This window comes from Mesoplodon mirus (genome assembly GCF_964341445.2).
Source record: "Mesoplodon mirus genome assembly, chromosome: 6".
NCBI classification, from domain to species: Eukaryota; Metazoa; Chordata; class Mammalia; order Artiodactyla; family Ziphiidae; genus Mesoplodon; species Mesoplodon mirus.
In genome coordinates this window covers 3,387,170-3,411,220 of record NC_138982.1, presented here as the reverse complement: position 1 = coordinate 3,411,220, position 24,051 = coordinate 3,387,170, and the positions used below count along the sequence as shown (strand labels likewise).

The window sequence follows — 24,051 nt, the reverse complement described above, 5'->3', positions numbered from 1 at the left end:
GCCCCTGTTTCCTAGTATTTTGTTGAGGATTTTTGCATCTATATTTATCAGTGAGAATGGTCTGTAGTTTTCTTTTTTTGTAGTATCTTTGTCTGGTTTTGGTATCAGGGTGCTGGTGGCCTCATAGAATGAGTTTGGGAGTGTTCCCCCCTCTGCAGTTTTTTGGAAGAGCTTGAGAAGGATGGGTGTTAGCTCTTCTCTGAGTGTTTGATAGAATTCACCTGTGAAGGCATCTGGTCCTGGACTTTTGTTTGTTGGAAGATTTTTAATCACAGTTTCAATTTCATTACTTTGATTGGTATGTTCATATTTTCTGTTTCTTCCTGGTTCAGTCTTGGAAGGTTATACCTTTCTAAGATTTGTCCATTTCTTCCAGGTTGTCCATTTTATTGGCATAGAGTTGCTTGTAGTAGTCTCTTAGGATGCTTTGTATTTCTGTGGTGTCTGTTGTAACTTCTCCTTTTTCATTTCTAATTTTATTGATTTGAGTTCTCTCCCTCTTTTTCTTGATGAGTCTGGCAATGGTTTATCAATTTTGTTTATCTTCTCAAAGAACCAGCTTTTAGTTTTATTGATCTTTGGTATTGTTTTCTTTGTTTCTATTTCATTTATTTCTGCTCTGATCTTTATGATTTCTTCCCTTCTGCTAACTTTGGGTTTTGTTTGTTCTTCTTTCTCTAGTTTCTTTAGGTGTAAGATTAGATTGTTTATTTGAGATTTTTCTTGTTTATTGAGGTAGGCTTGTATAGCTATAAACTTCCCTCATCTGTTTTGCTGCATCCCATAGGTTTTGGATCATAGTGTTTTCAGTGTCATTTGTCTCTAGGTATTTTTTGATTTCCTCTTTGCTTTCTTCAGTGATCTATTGGTTATTTAATAACGTATTGTTTAGACTCCATGTTTTTGTGTTTTTTACGTTTTTTCCCCTGTAATTCATTTCTAATCTCATAGCATTGTGGTCGGAAAATATGCTTGATATGATTTCATTTTCTTAAATTTACTGATGGTTGATTTGTTGACCAAGATGTGATCTGTCCTGGAGAATGTTCTGTGCACACTTGAGAAGAAAGTGTAACCTGCTCTTTTTGGATGGAATGTCCTATAAATATCAATTAAATCTGTCTGGTCTATTGTGTCATTTAAATATTCTGTTTCCTTATTTATTTTCATTTTGGGTGATCTGTCCATTGGTGTAAGTGAGATGTTAAAGCCCCCCACTATTATTGTGGTAATGTCGATTTCCTCTTTTATAGCTGTTAGCAGTTGCCTTATGTATTGAGGTGCTCCTATGTTGGGTGTATATATATTTATAGTTGTATCTTCTTCTTGGATTGATCCCTTGATCATTATATAGTGTCCTTCCTTGTCTCTTGTACTATTCTTTATTTTAAAGTCTATTTTATCTGATATGAGTATAGCTACTCCAGCTTTCTTTTGATTTCCATTTGCATGGAATATCTTTTTCCATACCTTCACTTTCAGTCTGTATGTGTCCCTAGGTCTGAAGTGCGTCTCTTGAAGACAGCATATATATGGGTCTTGTTTTTGTATCCATTCAGCAAGCCTGTGTCTTTTGGTTGGAGCATTTAATCCATTCACGTTTAAGGTAATTATCGATTTGTATCTTCCGATGACCATTGTCTTAATTGTTTTGGGTTTGTTTTTGTAGGTCCTTTTCTTCTCTTGTGTTTCCCACTTAGAGAAGTTCCTTTAGCATTTGTTGTGGAGCTGGTTTGGTTGTGCTGAATTCTCTTAACTTTTGCTTGTCTGTAAAGCTTTTGATTTCTCCATCGAATCTGAATGAGATCGTTGCCGGGTAGAGTAATCTTGGTTGTAGGTTCTTCCCTTTCATCATTTTAAGTATATCATGCCACTCCCTTGTGGCTTGTAGAGTTTCTACTGAGAAATCAGCTGTTAACCTTATGGGAGTTCCGTTGTATGTTATTTGTCGTTTTTTCCTTGCTGCTTTCAGTAATTTTTCTTTGTCTTTAATTTTTGCCAATTTGATTACTGTGTGTCTCGGTGTGTTTCTTCTTGGGTTTATCCTGTATTGGACTCACTGTGCTTCCTGACTTGGGTGGTTATTTCCTGTCCCATGTTAGGGAAGTTTTCAACTATACTCTCTTCAAGTATTTTCTTGGGTCCTTTCTCTCTCTCTTCTCCTTCCGGGACCCCTATAATGCGGATGTTGTTGTGTTTAATGTTGTCCCAGAGGTCTCTTAGGCTGTCTTCATGTCTTTTCATTCTTTTTTCTTCATTCTTTTCCACAGCAGTGAATTTCACCATTCTGTCTTCCAAGTCACTTATTCGTTCTTCTGCCTCAGTTATTCTGCTATTGATTCCTTCTAGTGTAGTTTTCATTTCAGTTATTGTATTGTTCATCTCTGTTTGTTTGTTCTTTAATTCTTCTAGGTCTTTGTTAAACATTTCTTGCATCTTCTCGATCTTTGCCTCCATTCTTTTTCCGAGGTCCTGGATCATCTTCACTATCATTATTCTGAATTCTTTTTCTGGAAGGTTGCCTATCTCCACTTCATTTAGTTGTTTTTATGGGGTTTTATCTTGTTCCTTTATCTGTTACATAGCCCTCTGCCTTTTCATCTTGTCTGTCTCTCTGTGAATATGGTTTTTGTTCCACAGGCTGCAGGATTGTAGTTCTTCTTGCTTCTGCTGCCTGCCCTCTGGTGGATGAGGCTATCTAAGAAGCTTGATGGGAGGGACTCTTTTCCATGTTTTCTTTTTTTTTTTTCACACACACACACACACACACACACTGTATTTTATTTTTACAAGAGATAAACTGACACCAGGCATTGTAAATGGATGACCACAACAAAAGCAACAATGACTGCAATTACCAAACACAAAACACTCCTACTATGTCATAATATTGACATTCAGTCCAGTAATCCTCCACTGTAACAGCTCCTTTACTTTGCAGTGAAAATTGATTTGTATATTTTTTGCCTCTGAGTCCTTGTGGGATTTTTTTTTTATTCAAACAGAAAGTCCCCCAAATTATAATCATCCTCATGAGTTCACTCAGTCCCATGTAATTAATATTTTTTTTCATCTTGATCTTTTGTTAGCACTTTAATGAATTCATCAGTTTTCCATTAGAGTTCTGAAAATACTTATTCATTCAGTTCAGCAGTATAGTCAGTTACCAGAAACCTGTACTTGTCAGAGTCTTTTCCATGAATTCCTTGAAGATGAAACCCTTTCATAGGAACATTTTTGCAAAAGCATCAGAGTATACCCAGAACTGTCTGTAAATGATAAAAGACTTAAAAATGACCACGGTTAAAGATTCTTCCATGTTTTCTGCTATTTCTTTTTTTGGTTTAAGTGTTTTGATTTCATTAGGAATTTATTTTAGTGTATGGTGCAATACATATCTGATTTTTTTCTAATGAAAAACCAGTTGTACTGTACCAAAGTCATTTACTGAATAATTCGTCTTTTCCCACTGCTTGTAATTCTGCTATAACAGGAATGGATTTGTTTGTGAGTAACAGAAAATCTGACCAACAGTGGCTTGAATTCACAGGAGTTTGTCTCACACAAAATAAATCTGGAAGTAGACAGAACATGGTTGGTATTGATACTACACCTCAATAGAGCAAAGACCTACATTTTTTCCATCTCTCTCTGTACCATTCTTTATCTTCATACTGTCCCCTCATGGTTGCAAAATGGATGTTGAACATGAGCACCATGTATGAGTTCCAAATCAGTGAAAAAGGAAAGGACAGAAGGTTTAAAAGGTAATACGAACCTACTTGGTCCATTTTAAAAGGTTTTCTCATAGGCCTTATCTTGCATTTACATGTTTTTTTTTCCGATGTGTCTTGCACATTATTTTCTAGGCTACTAATGTATCTCCTGTCAGTAACCATCCTTTCCTTCAGTTCATCAACTGAATTTTTTAAGAAATAAAGTATTTTAGATATATGCAACCTCATGTTAATGGCAGCATTATTTACAATAGCCAAACATGGAAATAACCTAAGTGTCCATCAGTGGATGAATGGGTGAAGAAAATGTGGTATGTACGTGCGCGCACACACACACATACACTCTCCCTCAGAGGAATAGTATTCAGTTGTTAAAAAGAGGAAATCTTGCCATTTGTGACAACATGGACGGACCTTGAGAGCATTACACTAAGTGAAATAAGTCAGAGAAAGACATATACCGTATGATCTCACTTATATGTGAAATGAAAATAACAACAACAACAAAACAACACAGAACACTGAACGAGCTCATAGATACAGAGAACAGAGTAGTTGCCAGGGGTTGGGGGGATTGGGCAAAACGGGTGAAGTGGGAAAACTCTCAGTTGTAATATAAGTAAGTCCTGGGGATGTAAAGTATGGTGGCTATACTTATTAATACTGTATTGCATATTGAAAAGTTGCTAAGGGTGTAGATCTTAATAGATCTCATCACAAGAAACGCAAAATAATTTGTAATGTTTATGGTGACAGATGTCAACTACACTTATTTTGGTGATTATTTTGTAATATATACAAATATTGAATCATTATATTTTATACCTGGAACTAATGTTATATGTGAATTATACCTCAAAAAAGTGTGTTTTTCAGTTCCCTAGAGTTTTGTTTTATTTTATGTTACATTTGAATCTTTGAAGTATACTTATTTTTTATTTAGGTTTTCCTAAATGGTGATTTTTCTGGCATCCTTTCCTCTTGCTGTTGGGGCTGTTTAGATAGATTCTTTTCTTTGTACTTTCCTTGGGGCCCGGATCTGGTTGTGAGCACTAAATGGCTGAATCTCACAGTTGGTACAAAGCAAAAGAGGCTCTACCCTGGTGGGCTTTTGTGAATTGGTAGCAGCAGGCAGCCTTCAGAGATACCTTTGAGAAGCGTCTCCCCTCTCCATCCTGCTACCCTCTCCAGTCTGTGCTCCCACACCCCCAGTCTAAAGAGCATAGAGGATTCAGCCAGCCCCTTTAGTTCCTTTTTGATGTCCTGTAAAGCTTAGTAACCCACATAATAACTCATGTAGTGCCAAAATTAACTTTCTTTGGGGGTATTTGACTGACTGCCAAGCTCTTCCCTATCTCTGCTTTCTGTTCCTTGCTCTTGGGATTTCTTGCTGTTCTAAGTATCACACTAATTCTCTTTCCTGGGACACCAACAGAGCTCAAGACCTCATTTATAACCAATTTTCCTAACAGCAGTTTGGCCTAGAAAAGACAAATAGCCACAAATTGAGAGTATACAGATAAGTATGTTCACAGAATTTCTCACACTCTGCCTTGTGAATTTCCATTCCTCCACCAAAATGTTTTAGTCTAGAGTGGGAAACCTCTGCTGAGTTCAGCTGTCAGTTTCGTGTTTTAAACAGGGTAACACAATCTGGTGATACCAAGAGCCCATGCTAGATTTTTTTCTTTGAAAAGTTAATAAATTCACTCCATAAAATAGAGTTAATTGAAAGTTCATAGTAAAATTGGAAGAAACAGGTTTGCAGTTTCTGATGTGAAAAGTTGGTTTTGGACTTCTTAATGAAGTGCTTATACTCTTGAAACTCATTTCTTTAAAGTGTCTATTTAGAATAATTGAAAGATGCTATATGTCACAGGTATCATGATTAGTTTGATCTGAATTCAGTAGCAAATATCCTTTCTAGTCTAAACTTCATTTCTTTTTTTATTTCCTACTTTAAATTATCTCAACTAGGACCCAAGTACAACAAAACTGTAACTATTATTTTGAATGAATGGCTTAGAATAATGGATTAAATACTGGTTGTAAATAATAATTTTGAGCACATTAACAGTTATTTAGTTGTCGAAGATCAAAACAAGCAAAAAAGAGAAAGCCTTTGTGCCCCTTGATTTCTGTCCATATCTACTTTGAGGAAAATGTTCCTTTTCCAGTAGGAGGGAAAAAAAACTGATGAAACTTGATGTCATATTTAATATGTTCTTTTTCTTATCCCTTTTAGGACAGTGGTGATTACCCCCTTACCATGCCTGGACCTCAGTGGAAAAAATTTCGTTCAAACTTTTGTGAATTTATTGGAGTCCTGATTCGCCAGTGTCAGTATAGCATAATTTATGATGAGTATATGATGGACACAGTAATCTCCCTTTTGACTGGTTTGTCAGACTCCCAGGTCAGAGCTTTTAGACATACAAGTACCCTTGCTGGTAAGTAACCAACATTTTATTTCCTTTTCAATTTAGTTTTGTTAAATATGTTCTATTGTAGTTAAGCTTTATTTAGATTAAATATTAAATTCATTACTTTGCTCTTGAAAAATACAGTTTTTATCCAAAATTCACATGAATGGTTTGTATTCTCTAAGTAAAATGTGTGCCTATTTTGATAACTGGCATTTGATAGTCTTGAGAATGAAAATTGAAAATTTCTGGCGAATGTTACCAAATCTCTTTCTGAACATGTATTTTTCTGCATTTTTATTTTATAACCAAATAAATTTTAGGAGTCCACCAGGCCATGTTCTTTGGTAAACCCGAATAATAGTTGAAATTCCAAATTCATAGTATTTTTTCTACTTAATTACATTGCTTCATAGTTCATTGTTATTATACATAAATGTGTAAATTTTGTTTATATATATATATGTATTTTTAAACAGTTCCACCCAATTGTAATAGGTAAGTGTGACCTAGCTGGCATTCTTTCTATTCCTAGTGCTGTAATAACCTAAATGTAATGTCTCTAAAATCAGTTCAGGTAGGTAGGCTGAGTCCTGAAGAACTGAAGATTATAGTTTTCACTTTTGCCTTTATTTTAGAATTATCTAGACCAATTCTGAGTCAAGTATGTTCTTTTTCCCCTTGTTTTTCCGTAACAAGGTGATTTTGTTAATTTAGCCATCGTTCTCAATTCCTCAACGATTTTAACTGTGCTTACCTAAAACGACTAAATGATTGTTCTTTTTCTCCTGTAATACAGAGAGAGAGAGAGTGTGTGTGTGTGTGTATGTACATACACATATATTTAAATACTCCCAAATTACATCCTTTTTAATAGCAGTAACTCTGGTTATATTCATCTTGCACATTACCATGACAAAAAAAATGAGATTTAATTTAATTAATTGCATTTCATCTTGAACTTAAATTTCTCATTTATCTAATTTATTGAATGCATTGATTCTTAAACTTTAGCATGCATCAGAATCACCTCCAGGCCTTACTGAAACAGATTGTGTGGCCTTGCCTCCGAGTTTAACAGGTTTCTAGCTGATGCTGACACTGATACTTCGGGGACTACACATTGAAAACCCTGGATTTAAAATTGTTTCATTTTTCTGGTTTAACCTGTTGCCTAAAGCCAATGTGATAATTTTATATAGAGTCATCTATACTTTTTTCCACTCCTTTTTCCTTCCTTAATATGGTTAATCCATATTATTAGTGTCCATTATTCCCTTAGTTGCAGTTCTGTATGGAGCAAACATGACACACAGTTATTCTTTTGAGGGTGTCCTTTTTCTCACTGGGAAAAGAGGAAGATCTTTTACTTAATTTTATCTTTTTTAAAAAGGTAAAATCACACAATTTATTGTTGAAAAAATTTTCTATATAGAACAAACATCAAACACATTTTATTCTGTGTTTTGAGAGTATCCTCTTCCTCATTATTAGGAATAAAAAGAGATCTTGTACCCAGTTGTAACTTTTTGAAAATGTACTGTAAATATACTATTTATTACTTAAAAGTTATCTGATACTGTACCATTTTTCTTTCTCATTTCATCACTTTTAGAATCTTCTGCCCTTTATGTTTGCTTTTTTTCTTTTCTTTATATTTTCTGTTTACTTTTCATCTTTCTTTTATCTATGTACAGTAATTCCTGTTTAGCTGGTTTTCAGATGCATAGTAAATGCAGTGATTAGAAATAAACAAAACTTAAACATAAGATAGAAGTTACTTCTGAATAGCCAAAATTACTGCCATAAACAGTTATTATCTAGTTTCCCAATGCCAAGAGAGAAAGAGAAGCAAGTGTTAGATTGGAGGGCAAGTGTTAGATTCTGCCCTGCTGACAGAATTGTGAAACGATAATTTATAACAAAAAAGAAGACAAAAAAATTTTGCTTACAGATATCAAGATACAAAGCAATCTGGGGCTTCTCTGTAGGGGCTAGCTACCTCTCTTTAATCCAGAAACCTGTGTGCATTTTATGTAAAAGACTAAATATATGCCACATGGTCTACTTACAAACACGAGAAGGAATAGTGTATTATAGAAATATACAGAATATTTTGAGTTTTAAAACGTTTCAGTTTCATGAAAAATACAGTTTAATTCATTTGCATTTGTCCTTCACTGCCATGTAAATGAAATATTACTGTATTTTACTGACTTTATGATGGTCCATTTCAGCTCTTCTTTCCATTGGCCCATTTTCAGTGACTTTTATTATTTTCTTGTTTTTCATATATTTAACCCTTTGGTAATCTATACATGCTAATTTTATGTATGCTTAAACATATTTTAATTATGGCTTTCCTCCTATTTCTTTTGAGTTGATTTGCTCCCTCCTCCTTCCAGTGCCTTTCTGTCTTTCTTTTCTCACAATTTACCTGTGATCATGATAGCTTTTAAAACTGCCTGATAAATGCCATTTGGTTTTCTCCTCAGCTTTTTTTATATCATCTAGCCTATTTGTATTTGTTAATTACTTTTCAAAATCAGAAATCAAGAAAAATAGGAGATCAATGTTATGTTTATACTTATTTTTTAAAAGCTAACCTATTTTTCAACTTAATCTCAAATTTATTTCAAAATATTACTGTAATTTCTCTGTGTCCATTAATGATTATGTCTTCCAAAGCTCAGTTGCATAAAAAGTGAGACATCAGTCACCTACCCGTCAACAAAGCACAGAGATCTTGCTGAGAACTTAATTGCAGGCTGGATAATAAGTATCCATCTTTTCAAGGATTATTTTCTTTTCATCTTTGCCCTCTTCTCTGGTACCCCCTCCCTTTTTTTCTTTTATGGTATGTGTATGAGGGGTAGATTAAAAGATAATCATTTTTATTCACTTTGCAGGACGAGTCTTGGGGACTAGATAAAATGGGCAGGAACATTTAATCCTCTGCTTCAAAGACTATGTGCATGGACAGTTACAAGGCAGTTATGGCCAGATATGATTATCGGCTTTGGAATAAAATGCTCCTTGACATTGCTTATATCTTAGCTGAGAAGAGAGACAATCAGGTTAGTTGTTTTTTAGGGTACAGACAAGATAAGTTTTAGAGCTTCATAAATCATCAGAGTGGTCTTATCAATAGTACTTTTAATCTGTTTTCCAAATATCCCATTTTCTTGTTATTAGTTAATAATATGTCCCAATTGTCAGTGTTTATGCATTGCATTTAATTGTATACTTTGGCCACATTTTTACTAAAATTTTCATCATTTTGTAGTGCTTCAGGTTTATTTATTCTCCAGGTAGATGTAGTCCCATTTTTCCAGTAAACTGTGCTTTCTCCCTTCTTTTTGGAATTCTTTTTACCATTAAATTGAAACAGACTGTTAGCAATTACATTTTGTATTATATTTTCCTTATTTTTTTCTATTCTTTTAATTGGAATTGTAAAGCATACTCTCCTATATGTCTGACTCATCTTAATAAAGAAGCTTTACATTGTAGTAAAGTTTTCATTACCGATTTATCTTCAGAATTAAGTGCCTCTGTTGCTTTTCTAAATAGCTATCTCAGACATATTAGAATAGAACATAGTTTGTGGATTTAATTTATATAAGTAGTATTTTGTCATTATTTTGTGGATTTACAATCTGAGGCTGGCCATATTTTCTTTCCCCAATTTCATGGAATTTTCATGAAAAAATATTTTCCTCCTCCAGCTCAAAAACAAGTAGGTTTCCCTTTGTTTTACCACTGTGTTGTTTGGTATTATAAAGATAATTCTACTCTCAAAGGATCTATTTTTTAGATTTATAGTTATATTATACTTAGGCATTTGTTTTTAAAATGTATGCCAATATGTTAGAAGTTGGTGACTTCAAATTTTTGTTAGATGGTGAGATGGGTAATGTTGGTTTACCTTTTTTTATCATTTGCTGTTTTCTCACCTGCATAATTTTCTATGTTACAAATAGATTGATATTGGCTACCTCTCACTTCTAAAGTGAAAATGCTAATTTGAACAAAGGAGGATTAAGACTACAAAATTTTATTAATAATAGCATGGTGATTGATTCTGTTCTATTTTTTCTAAAATGAATTATGAAAAAATTAGAAAATGTGGTTAAGATCATCATATGACAGTCAGGTGGCCTCATTATGCTGGGAGGCCAGTCTTTACCACTAGTTAACAATAATAGGTCACTCTCAGATTCTTGGGGAAGTAAACATTTCTTTGTATCTCATTGTTTAACATTATTATATTGGTATATGGTTGATTTTATATTGACATATGATTTGTTGTTGATTAACATTTTTTTACCAAGTCAGTATCTCTGGACTTTTACTCTGAGAAAAGATAAGCTGTAAGAAATTTCTTTGTTCTCCCATCACAGACTGAAAATAATCTTGTCTCAGTAAATTGATGCCTTTTCTTTGGCTTTTGGTTGCTGAAACCATATAATATAGGGTTCATAGAATGGGTTCTGGACCAGACTGTCTGAATACATACCCCTTTCTGCCTTTTAGTAATTGGGTAATTTGGACAAGTCCTTTTGGCCTCACTTTCTTCATATGCAAAGTGGGAAAGATAATGATAGCTACCTCATTAAAAGAAATTAAGAAAGCTTGAACTAGTGCCTGACATTTAGTAAACTGCAGCTGTTATTCTGTAATGACAGTAAGAACCAGTAGTGTGTGCAGTGTTTCCCTTCACTCGTGTTTTTTTTCCTCAGAATTTACTGAACACCTATTTTTGTAATAGAAATTGCAAACGGGGAAATCAGAACAAACAAGTAAATAAACAGATCTTTCAAAAACTGCTATTAAGAAAACTAACAGCATGCACTTTCATTTTTACATATCTTTTGGCTCTCACATGCCAAATTCTATTTATTAAATTCAGTAGGTATTTTATAACTCTTAACCAGACTGAATATTTCTGGTTGCTATGGTTAGAACCTCAAAATTTTAGGTCAATCTGGCATCATCAAAGAGCAGACTGTAGAGTATAAATAATCTCTCTTCCTTAATTTCTTTATATTTTATTTTCCTTTTATTCATTAAAGAAATTTTTACTTTCTCCTTGCTTTGTATTTTCACCAGTGCATTTTTTTTAACTTTAATACCTTTGTGTTTCTCATTGCTCCTCTAGATATAACACTTTTTTCTCACCTTTCTAGAATTTGTATGTAGTAGACTTTTGGTGTTCTCATGAGATTAATGCCCAATAATTGACCAAATTTGTGAGGGCCATTATATCATATAACTGTACACATAAAATACAGTAAACTTTTTAAATGTAATTACTCTTTCAAATGTAAATATAGGTATGTTTTACATTTTCTGGTTACAGAAGTATCATTTTCTTAGATTTATCTCCTTTACTTTCTGTCATCAGGTATGAAAATTAGTTTTCTTTTGGGGGCTAGTTTTTGTAAAGAAATTATGATTTTTAAAATCATTTTATAATCATATCTTTTATGTATCAACTTGGTGACCTTGGACCAGTTACTTAACTTTGGCGCCTCACTTTCCTCATCTGTATAGTATTGCTACTAATAGTCCCATTTTATAGGAGTGTTGTGAGGCTTAAATGAAATAATTCGTGTTAAATGTTTCACATATACAAGTCATTCAGTAAGTGTCTGATGTTATAACTGTGATAGAATGACAGAGCTCGCTTGGTTTGGCTCCAAAGAGGATAGAGAAATTGAGAAAATTTCTTGTAGATTTTTCATTAATACTTCCATGTTGTATGTTTAAACATTTTCTGTACATATAAAATTACATATACAACTTACAAAGAATTCAGAAAAGGAGAAAAGTACAAAAATAAAAATTAGCCATAATCATACCACTTCTTAATTTTGTCATGACATGTTGGTGTTTCCTTTTATGTGAGGAATTTTATTTTTAAACAAATACTAGGATGTTATAATCAATTTTGTGGGGTACATTTTCTGTACTTTTAATTTTTTGCAATTATGTTTGATAAGGCTACGTTGTTTTCTAAAATCTATATGTTCTTTAAGTTATTTAACTTTTCTGCCATTATTTGGATCCTTTGTCTTTTGTTGAATCCCCTGTCTTTGGCTTGCCCTTTTTTTTTCTTTAAATTTATTCTCTCATTTTTGGGTAGCATGTTTTTTGATAGCTTCTTGAGAAAAAGAGTGTTGGAAAAGTATATATTTGAGATTTTACATGCCTGAAAAATTATTCTTACATTTAATTGAACCAATGTAGAACTTACTGAAAATTTTCTTCAGAATTTTTCCTCTTGTTTCCAGTATTGCTGTTGAGAAGTCCAATCCTGTTTCAAAGTTCTGATTCTGATCCTGTTTCTTGTCTTTGCAAGCTTTATGTTCTTTTTGTTCCTGATTTTCTGAAATATCATGGTGACATACCCTAATGTGTGTATATAATTTCTCATTCATTATGCTGGGCACTCTTTATAGAATACATATTACTTGGATGTTAATCTGTTGAATCAATCCTGAGTTTCTTGTTATTTCTCTTTTAGCTTCCATTCCTTCGTCTTTTTGTTCACTTTTCTTGTATTTCTTCAACTTTATTTAGCTTAATTTTCATTATCATTTTAAATATTTTAAGAGTTCTTGCATTCTCCAAGTCTTTTTTTTTAACATTGTTTCATGGATGTAACATTTTCTTTTATCTCTCTTTGACAACATTAATTATTACTCTGAAGGTTTTTTTGACACCCTACTCTGACCTCTTTTCTGATTCTCTGCTTTTATAAGTGTCTTTCATGTTGGAAACGTTCCTTAAGTATCTGTTCATTGGCTTTCTAGTCATTGCTGACAATGAGACACTAAAGAGCTGATTGCCAGAGAGGGTGGGGGTTGGTGGTGGCATGGGTGTGTGTGTGTATGTTGTGTTTGACAGGGAGGGGCAATGGCTCTGGCCTCTTTGGTGAGCATCACGGTAGGGTGTTCCTGTGGTCACATACCATTTTCACTGTGGATCCTAAACTCTTGATATTGATAATTATTTTTCCCTGGGGAAGTTCAGCTTCTTTGCAGAAGGATCTTTCAGTCTCCTTAAGTCTGTTTGCTGTCTGCCATTTGGGAGTTATACAGGGTGAAGGAGCACCCAGGGCACTCTGCACTTCACCTATGTCCCTTCTCTGTGTCTGATGAGTCCAAATCTCTGGTTTATATTCTTCAGGGAATACACTTTCTGGACTTCCAAGATGAGTGTATGTTGGGGGAATTGCCTGACTGCCTAGGTTCAAGTGGAGATTTAATTACTTTACTATACAACCTTTGAAATAATGCTCCTATTTTCAGACCTTATTTCACTGCATCTTCTTTGGACACCAATACTTCTCCAATTCCTTAATGCTTTTGGGTTCTACAGAGCAAAATTGTTTTTCTTTTTGTATTTCTTTAGATATAGTTGTCAAGCTTTTTCAACCATTTGGTTTGATTTGCATGCTTCATCCATCTGCTTTCCATATATGTATATTGATACATTGTGGTTTGGGGTTGCAGGTAATTTTCTGGATTTACTGAAGAAAACTGTTTTCTTGTTATTTTGGTTGGGTTTTTAAGAGACAGGGATTGATTAAATGTTTATTATTTGGAAAGTGGAAGTTTGTTGTAAGCCTTTTTGTTTTTTTAAATAAGTTTTTTAAAACTAAAGAAGGAACATAATTACAATGGAATACTACTCAGCCATAAAAAATAACGAAGTAATGCCATTTGCAGCAACATGGGTAGACCTAGAGGTTATCATACTAAGTGAAGTAAATCAGGAAGACAAAGGCCATATGATATCACTTATATGTGGAATCTAAGATATGATAAAAATGAACTTATTTACAAAACAGAAATAGACTCAGACATAGAAAACAAACTTATGGTTACCAAAGGGGAAAGGGGGTGGGGGGGATAAATTAAGAGTTTGGGATTTGCAGATACCAACTACTATATATAAAACAGATAACAGTGTTGAACTATATAGCACAGGGAACTATATTCAATGTCCTGTAATAAACCATTATGAAAAAATATGTATATATGTATAACTAGAATCACTTTGCTGTACACCAGAAACTCACACAACATTGTAAGTCAGCTATACTTCAATTAAAAAAAGAGGGAATATAATCATACCTCTCTTTAAAATTTAGTTTTGTCCCATTATCAAATATATTTCCAGGGTTTATAGTAATAGTTTTCAAAAGTATAGTAGGTATCACTAAATATAAAGGCAGCTTTTTAGTTTTCATTTTTATGTTGAAGAACACATAAATGCAAATTGTTGAATAGTAAATAAAAGGGCCAATGTCCATAATCTTAATTTTAACCATCCCATTTGCCAATAATCTATTTTGTTCCAGTTTTTGTTTTATATGTTCCCAGCTCCAACATTGTTTTTCTTCTATTGGGTCTTTAAATTCTTTGATACTCTTTTTTTTAGTGTTCTTTTTTTTTTTTCCTTTTTGCGGTATGCGGGCCTCTCACTGTTGTGGCCTCTCCCGTTGCGGAGCACAGGCTCCGGATGCGCAGGCCCAGCGGCCATGGCTCACGGGCCCAGCCGCTCCGCGGCATATGGGATCCTCCCAGACCGGGGCACGAACCCGTATCCCCTGCATCGGCAGGCGGACTCTCAACCACTGCGCCACCAGGGAGGCCCTTTTTTTAGTGTTCTTGATGTCCTCACTGCCTCCACTTTCCTAGCTTAGATTCTGTTATCCAGATTTATTATAATCATGTCCTTCTCATGAAGGACCCTCAACATCCTTGCTCTCCATTATACCCCCCTAGGAAAACCTCATATTACTACCTGTTCCATACCTACACAAGTGGAGCTGAAAGTGGCTATAGAACAACACATAGTTATAATGGCTGGGCATTTTACATTTTTCTCTCAAGTGGACCTTTAGTGCTGCCTAGCAATCCTATTACAGTATTCTATGCCATGGATATTCCTACTTTCTTATAAGATTATTTCACACCTTCTCCTCAAACCTGTAGCATCTGCTATCCTCTTTTCTTCACAATTAGCTGATTATCTTGCTAGCTTTGTAGAGACAGAAGAGAATCCTTCAGTGATTAAACCTACTTATCTAGGTGCACCAGTACACATATACTCTGCTTTTTCTCTTATTACAGTACTATCTATCTAAGGTTAGTCCTTGCCCTTGTGCAGTGGATCCAATTCCTGTTCACCGCCTCAAAAACTTTACTCTTCAGGGTGTTTTTTCTCTCTGTCCTGCTTCAGTTTCCCCATCCCCTTTATCATTATATTAATATGCTATAACAGCCTTTATCTTTTAGAAACACTCTGTATCAGTTAGGGCCCTTCAGAAACACAGACCCATCGGGAGATATACTTAGTTACTTGCTTTCTTTTTTTTTTTTTGCGGTATGCGGGCCTCTCACTGTTGTGGCCTCTCCCGTTGTGGAGCACAGGCTCCGGACACGCAGGCTCAGCGGCCATGGCTCACGGGCCCAGCCGCTCCGTGGCATGTGGGATCTTCCCGGACTGGGGCACGAACCCATGTCCCCTGCATCGGCAGGCGGACTCTCAACCACTGCGCCACCAGGGAAGCCCTAGTTACTTGCTTTCTTATTTGCATACAAACATACACACACAAAGATATATATATTTGGGGAGAGAAAGATTTATTTTAGTGAATGGCTCACACAATTTGCGAGCTGGCAATTTTTAAATCTGTAGGGCGGGCCAGCAGGCTAGAAACTTAGGCAGGAGTTGTACAGTCTTGAGGCAGAAATTGCTTTTCTAGGAAACCTCAGTTTTTGCTCTTAAAGCATTCAGCTGATTGGATGAGGCCACCACATTTTTGAAGGTAGTCTCCTTTACTTACAGATGTTAATCTTATCTACAAAATACCTTCACGGTAACACCTGAATTAGTGCTTGATTAAATAACTGGATACCGTAGCCTAGCCAAGTTGACACATAAGACTGACCATCACTCCCTCCCTTGTTTCCACATGCTCCTTAGCTACAGTCCTGTTTTTCTCCTTTTCTTTATAGCAAATCTCAAAGAATTATTTCTATTTACTGTCTCTACTCACTCTCTTCTTATTCTCTTTAAACCCACTCCAGTCAGGTTTCTATCTACCTGTTCACTGCCTTTGCTCTTGTTGAGGTCAGCAGTTACCTTCTTAGTGTCAAAAAGCACTGGGCAGCTCCATTGTCATCTTTCTTGAAAGACATAACTACTTCTTCCTTCTTAAAGCACTGTTTTGGTGGATTGTAGAAAGCTAAACTGTAAATATTGAATTATCTCAGACTCAATCTAAAGACCTTTTTATCTTTTCTATCTTTATTCACTCCTCAGTGAATAAAGTAAAAGCCAATTCCATGTTTTTATTATTTCTATTAAAAAATAATGGTGGTGGGCTTCCCTGGTGGCGCAGTGGTTGAGAGTCTGCCTGCCGATGCAGGGGACGCAGGTTTGAGCCCCGGTCTGGGAAGATCCCATATGCTGCAGAGCGGCTGGGCCCGTGAGCCATGGCCACTGAGCCTGTGTGTCTGGAGCCTGTGCTCCGCAACGGGAGAGGCCACAACAGTGAGAGGCCCGCATACCGCAAAAAAAGATAAAAAATAAAATAATAATGGTGGTGAGATGACAGCAAGACCTTTTTTGACCCACCTCCTAGAGTAATGGAAATAAAAACACAAATAAACAAATGGGACCTAGTGAAACTTGAAAGCCTTTGCACGGCAAAGGCAACTATAAACAAAACGAAAAGACAGCCCTCAGAATGGGAGAAAATATTTGCAAACGAATCAGCAGACAAAGGATTAATCTCCAAAATATATAAACAGCTCATGCAGCTCAGTATTAAAAAACAGACAACCTGGGACTTCCTGGGTGGCGCAGTGTTTAAGAATCCACCCGCCAATGCAGTGAACACAGGTTCAAGCCCTGGTCTGGGAAGATCCCACATGCCTTTGAGCAACTAAGCCCGTGTGCCACAACTACCGAGCCTGCGAGTCACAACTACTGAGCCCGAATGCCACAACTACTGAAGCCTGCACGCCTAGAGCCTGTGCTCTGCAACAAGAGAAGCCACTGCAATAAGATGCCCATGCGCCACAACTAGAGAAACCCCCCGTGCAACAAGGAAGATCCAACACTGCCAGAAAAAACAACCCAATCAAAAAATGGGCTGAAGACCTAAATAGACATCTCTCCAAAGAAGACATACACATGGCCAAGAGGCACATGAAAAGCTGCTCAACATCACTAATTATTAGAGAAATGCACATCAAAACTACAATGAGGTATCACCTCACACCAGTTAGTATGGGCATCGTCAGAAAATCTGTAAACAACAAATGCTGGAGAGGGTGTGGAGAAAAGGGAACCCTCTTGTACTGTTGGTGGGAATGTAAATTGATACAGCCACTATGGAGAACAGTATGGAGGTTCCTTAAAAAACTAAGAATAGAATTACCATATGACCTAGCAATCCCACTACTGGGCATATACCCAGAGAAAACCATAATTCAAAAAGACACATGCACCCCAGTGTTCATTGCAGCACTGTTTACAATAGCCAGGTCATGGAAGCAACCTAAATGCCCATCAACAGACGAATAGATAAAGAAGTTGTGGTACATATATACAATGGAATATTACTCAGCCATAAAAATGAACGAAATTGGGTCATTTGTAGAGATGTGGATGGATCTAGAGACTGTCATACAGAGTGAAGTAAGTCAGAAAGAGCAAAACAAATATCATATATTAACGCATGTATGTGGAATCTAGAAAAATGGTACAGATGAACCGGTTTGCAAGGCAGAAATAGAGACACAGATGTAGAGAACAAACAGATGGACACCGGGTGGGGGGGGAAGTGGGGGGGGCAGTGGGATGAATTGGGAGATTGTGATTGACATATATACACTAATATGTATAAAATAGATAACTAATAAGAACCTGCTGTATAAAAAATAAATTAATTAAAAAAATGATGGTGAGAGAGTAATGCTGTCATACGATTTAAAATTCCAGACTTAAAAATGTTATATGGTGAAATGTCAGTGTTCTACCCATGGCTCTCAGCCATCAAATTCCCTTCTCTGAATGCAACCAAAGTTGCCTGTTTCTTATATATCTTTCCAAAGATTTTATGAATATGATAGCACATACATATTCAGTGAGAGGCAGTATGGTGTAGTGGTTAAGAACTTAGACTATGGAGCATGACGGCTGTAATCAAATTCTATCTCTGCCAGTTATTGGCTGTGTAATTGCCAAGTCTCTTAGTCAATCTGTACCTCAGTTTTCTCTTACGTATAAAAGAAATAATTATAATACTTAACTTGATAGAGTTGTGAGGTATAAATGAATAAGTGTGTGTAAAGAGCTTAGAAGAGTGACTGGCCCATAATAATAAATAATGCATTCTTTCTTCATGCGTAAATGATATAATATACACAGTGACAGGCATCTTGCCTTTTTTTTCCACCAAGAAGTTTATTGGCAGACTTTTCTTTACAGCATATAAATCATGCCTCATTTTTTCCTAGTGGCTGAATAGTCGTTCATTGAATCGATATGCTATCCAGTTTAATGGCTCTAAAAACCAATATTTTTATGATGATGTATATCTATTAACCATCTCCACTTAGATAACTAATATGCACAAGACATTCTAATTACCCTTGCCTTTCCTATTTCTCTCATTTCCTATATTATCATATTCTTTTAGCTCTACCTTGGAAATATATTTCAGATCTAACTTTCTCTCCACCTACTGCTACCACTTCAATCCAAGCTGGCATTGCTTTACTGAGTTGCTCAAGGCCAAAAACTCGAGATTCATTATTGTAAGCTTTTGGCAAAATATGTTCAGTTCTCTTTCAGTGTTCTATTTGGTCTCCCTTCTTCCACTTTTACTCTTCTATAGTCTGTTCACATAGCATTTAAAAGTATAAATCAGACTATTTCTCACCCACACCAAAATTTCCAGTGGATCTTATCTCATTTAGATTTAATTCTTGAGTCCTAACTAGATCCTAGTTAAAACTCTTACAACCTGGCCTTTTGATTTCCTCCTCAACCTTGTATCCTGCTTCTGCCTATTTCTGTGCTTCAGCCACACTAAGTACCTTGCTCTTTTATGAGTCCTCTCTCATAACAATTTACCTCATAACCTTTGCACTTTTTATTCCCTTTCCTTGGGACCCTTTCTGTCATATAATCATGCTCATTGACTCACGCATGCTTAAATATGAGCTCTTCAGAGAGGCCCAGCCACCCCGTTTGCTCTCTGTCCTTTTTACCATACTTTACTTTTTTTAACCATATATTTTTTCTTTAACTGATATACTTTTTCATTTGTATATTATCTATTGATATATTATTTTCTCCTCACTAGAAGATAAAAATCATGGAAGCAGATACTCGGTCTCATTCACTTTTGTGCTTCTAGTACACAAAACAATGCTCAGTACTTACGGATTGGTAAATGAATGAGGAAGCACTAAATTAAATAAGTGTTTTTTGAACTCTCTGTGGTGAAAGAATAGTTTTTTAATTATGATCTTAGTGTCATTTTTTTACTAGATTCAGTAGACATAAGATTATTGTGTCAGATTGTTATAAAAATTTCTAAAAACCTACTTCCAAATTTATACTTTTAATGAACTGGTAACAGGCCATTTGTGGTCAACACATATTTGCAGAACACATTCTTAGTAGCACAGCAGTAGAACAAGTTTGCCATTCTGTAGCCAACAGTTAAAATATGAAGGCTAAATTAAGTATTCTCCTTGGTAGACAAAGAGAAGGCACTTCAAAGCCCACATCCCGGGGCTTCCCTGGTGGCGCAGTGGTTGAGAGTCTGCCTGCTGATGCAGGGGACGCGGGTTCGTGCCCCGGTCCGGGAAGATCCCACATGCCGCGGAGAGGCTGGACCCGTGAGCCATGGCCACTGGGCCTGCGTGTCCGGAGCCTGTGCTCCGCGACGGGAGGGGCCACAATGGTGAGAGGCCCGCGTACCGCAAAAGGAAAAAAAAAAAAAAAAAAAGCCCACATCCCAGAAACCAGGCTGAATTACTGGATTTATAAAATTTATAAAATTCTGTTAGTAATACCAGTAAAACTTAATTAGTGCTCACTCTATGCAGGAATGAGTCTTTTTTCAGTGGACTCAATAATCCCTATCACAATCCCCATGTTGTATCTATATAGTTAAGTTAGAAGTCTTTCCTCAATAGCTGTTTATTTGCTTATATGTTAGTATTTAAAGTGAAAATTTCAGTGAAGTTTAAATTTTACAGGTCCATAAACATCTCAGTAAATACTGCTCTATCGTATCTAATATGTTTCTGAAAATGTATTGATCATTTTACATTTTTTTTTTTTAGTATGTTGATATATTTTGTTGTTTATATATACCTAGGATGGGAGGAGGGTCATTACACAATGACAGTTGGAGTTTGGGATCTGGGTTCCCAAGGAGATATATAGCTGAAGACAAAAAACGATTAAGTTCAAGAAAATCTGTATTTCAGCTTCCGCTGGTGAATTCCAGCCAGGGTTGGTGTTAATTTTTAATGCTTTCCAACTCGTTGATCTTCAAGTCATTTTATTTTAGAGATCTAGAAGTATAAACTGAATTAAGGTCCATTTGGGTATGACTTTGTATGCTTAGGACAAGCTCTGTTAAACTGTTTTCTGTTATCCCTGACTTGGGCAATTTGAATGTACCAGATCCCTTCTGCCTTTGAGCTGTTCTTTTTTATACAGATTAATTTTAAGAGTACTTTTAACCTTCAGAGGTATTCTACTGACAATGTGTAAAATGTTGTAAAATCACTAGCCTATATTTCAAAACACAAGAAGATTTCTCAATTTATTATATTTAGATGCTGTATCTCAGGAAAAGGGAAACATTTTCATTTAAATGCATTTCTAACTACTCACTAACTTAAATACATTTTATTTTTAGGATTTTTGTCTTGTATTTTGGTTTGAGGGCAGTAGCAATCGCTAGTAACATGGATTTGTCCAAAATGTAGATAGAGTTTCCGAATAACGAAGTGTGTGTGTGTGTTTGTGTGTGTGTGTGTATAGATAGATAGATAGATATAGTTACACTATTATGTATACATGTTTATATATTTAATTAAAGGGAAATTTTAGAAGTTTTAAAAGAAATGCATGCTCATCTTTAGTTATGTATATGTTTGCAGATGTTTAGATTGGTTCTTCCAAAACACTCATTAATAACTGAACATTGGTATTTGCAGATAAATAAACTAAGTGAAAAAAAATGGAGATCATTTTACCATCACAAACTCTTTTATTCCTTTACCAGAATTCCCTACACTGTTATCATCTCAATGATGAAAGTTAATATGAATAGACAAAAGGTTAAGGTCATACCTGTTGCTCAGAGGACTTGAAAGAGAAGTTTGATAATATTTAATTAGATTTACAAATACAAGTGAGTGTTTAAAAATATAACACTGTGACTGGGGAAACAGATCAGAAATTCACAGAATATATTTTTAATGAATTTAATGACTTTGGTAGGTTCAGTCTATTTTTCAGGGATCAGAGGTTATGCCATTCATTGAGGTGAGGAACACAGAGAAAGGACCATCTTTGGGAGTAAAAGTCATGAATTGATTGTAAGCAAATGAGACACCTTTGACGCATCTAAGTAAAGGTATTAAGGAAGCAATTGTATACATAGAATTGGTGGCCAAAAGAAAGGTCTAAAAGGTTTGGTTAGTATGCTCTTACTTAGGTTGTGTATGTTTGAAGGTGAGGGAAAGGGGTTGTTGAAAAGACTACATAAATCCTTGCTGCTGATAATTAGGATGGGTCCGTTTTGGGTTTTTTGGAGTATTTTTGGCCAAACTGAGCAGCTTTTGGGATCTTAGTTCCCCGACCTGGGGTTGAACCCAGGGCCACGGAAGTGAAAGCACCAAGTCTTAATCACTGGACCACCAGGGAACTCCCAGGATGAGTCTGTTTTTAAGTGGGAATGTTAATGAGCCAAGCTTATAGGGACACTGAGGCAGAGAAAATTGTCACAGACTAAAATGGTGAGTTTATTTCTATAAAATAATTTTTCATCTTTCTTATTTAAATTATGCCTAGATTGTAAAACATAGAAGTTGACTGGTTTCCTTCCATCATCCACTTCTGTTATAAATTTGTAATCTTATGGATGAAATTCTGATTCACAGGTGAATACTATAATCTTACTTTATTTCATAGCCATGAAGCTCATGACTGCTCTGGTGAATGTTGCCTTAAACCTCAGTATTCATCAGGATAATACACAGAGACAGTATGAAGCTGAAAGAAATAAAATGATTGGGAAGAGAGCCAACGAAAGGTTGGAGTTACTACTTCAAAAACGCAAAGAGGTAAGGTTCACAGTAACTGTGATTCTTATATTCTGTAAATGTGTAGTAAATATATCATATGTGTTTTTATTCTCTCTAAAAAGGTTTGTGTGTATTTTTAAAAGTTGTGGTTTTTTTTAAGTTTGATTATTTGATCTCAAAGTTTTCAAATGAAACTGGAATTTGCTTCCAGCCAGTGATTGATTATCTGAGTGCTGTCTGAGGGCAGAAGAGAAACAGAACAACCATACTTTAGAAAGAAGGTGGTCTGGGAATTAGATAACTCAAAAAGATTATCAAGCTATGGGCCCAGGAAGCACAGTAAATACTAACATCAGAACTAGGGGCCAGCAAAGATGCATTGCAGGAGAAAGCCAAAGACTAGATATTAGTAGATGTATGAGACATTTCTGTGAATAATAAGACTGGTTCCAATTTTACAGTGAAATTTTCATATAAATGTGTTGAAAGAGATTTTAAACTGGATTTTTAGTAGGCAACATTTTTATTCATCCAATCAGAAATAAAATTTTAGATGTACAGTGTTAGTCTGTATTTTAACTTGATACGACGGATAATATCTCAGTGCTATAAATATATTGCTGTCAACAAATCATGGCTTATAACAGGCAGCGGGAAGCAACAAACTTAGGATTAACTCGTGGCCTGTGCTGTATTGGAGTGCTAGGACTGCTGTAGCGCATACCACACACTGATTTTTCCTTTTTTATTATTAGTATTATTTTTTAATTTTATTTATGTTTGGCTGCGTTGGGTCTTCATTGCTGCACACGGGCTTTATCTAGTTGTGGAGAGCGGGGGCTTCTCATTGCAGTGGCTTTTCTTGTTGCGGAGCATGTGCTCTAGGTGCACCGGCTTTAGTAGTTGTGGCCCACGGGCTTAGTTGCTCCTCAGCCTGTGGGATCTTCCTAGACCAGGGCTCGAGTCCGTGTCCCCTGCATTGGCAGGCGGATTCTTAACCACTGCGCCCCCAGGGAAGTCCCTGGTTTTTCTTTAGAACAGAAATTTATTGTCTCACAGCTGTATAAGCTAGAACTGGCAGATAACGCTAATCTTCACATGGCCTTCTCACTGTGTGTGTGTCTCTAAATTTCTCCGTTATAAAAAGGAGACAGTCATATTTGATTTGGGGCCCATCCTACTCCAGTATGAACTCATCTTAGCTAATTACATCTGCTGTAACCCTATTTCCAAATAAGGTTTGAGGTTCTGGGAGTTAAGACTTCAGCATATGAAGTTTTGAGGAACACGGTACAACTCATAGCACATTCTGTACTAGAAATAATTGTAAGTTTTGGAACTGTACTTCAGTAAGAACTGCTAACCAAACTACCTCTTATAAAGTATTTAATTTTTTATATAATAAATGCAGCAAAAGTAGAACTTATAGTAAGTTTCAGTATTTGAATGATTTACTATAAAGGTATTCCCAAAGTTATTTCAGTAAAACCCCAAACAAAACATATAGCAAAAGAGAAAGTCTGAAGG

At 35.6% G+C, this 24,051-nt stretch overlaps 1 protein-coding gene across 3 annotated transcripts in view; it reads left to right on the top strand.

The window, feature by feature from the left end:
* Positions 1-24,051, top strand: part of STAG1 (STAG1 cohesin complex component) — a gene marked incomplete at its 3' end in the record, with an annotated part of 433,334 nt that overhangs the window by 256,912 nt on the left and 152,371 nt on the right. For all 3 annotated transcript variants that reach the window (XM_082624612.1, XM_082624613.1, XM_082624611.1), the window contains 2 exons: positions 5,983-6,187; positions 22,412-22,563. In XM_082624612.1, coding sequence (XP_082480738.1) covers positions 5,983-6,187; positions 22,412-22,563 — 357 coding nt within the window. The remainder of the gene's footprint in view (positions 1-5,982; positions 6,188-22,411; positions 22,564-24,051) is intronic.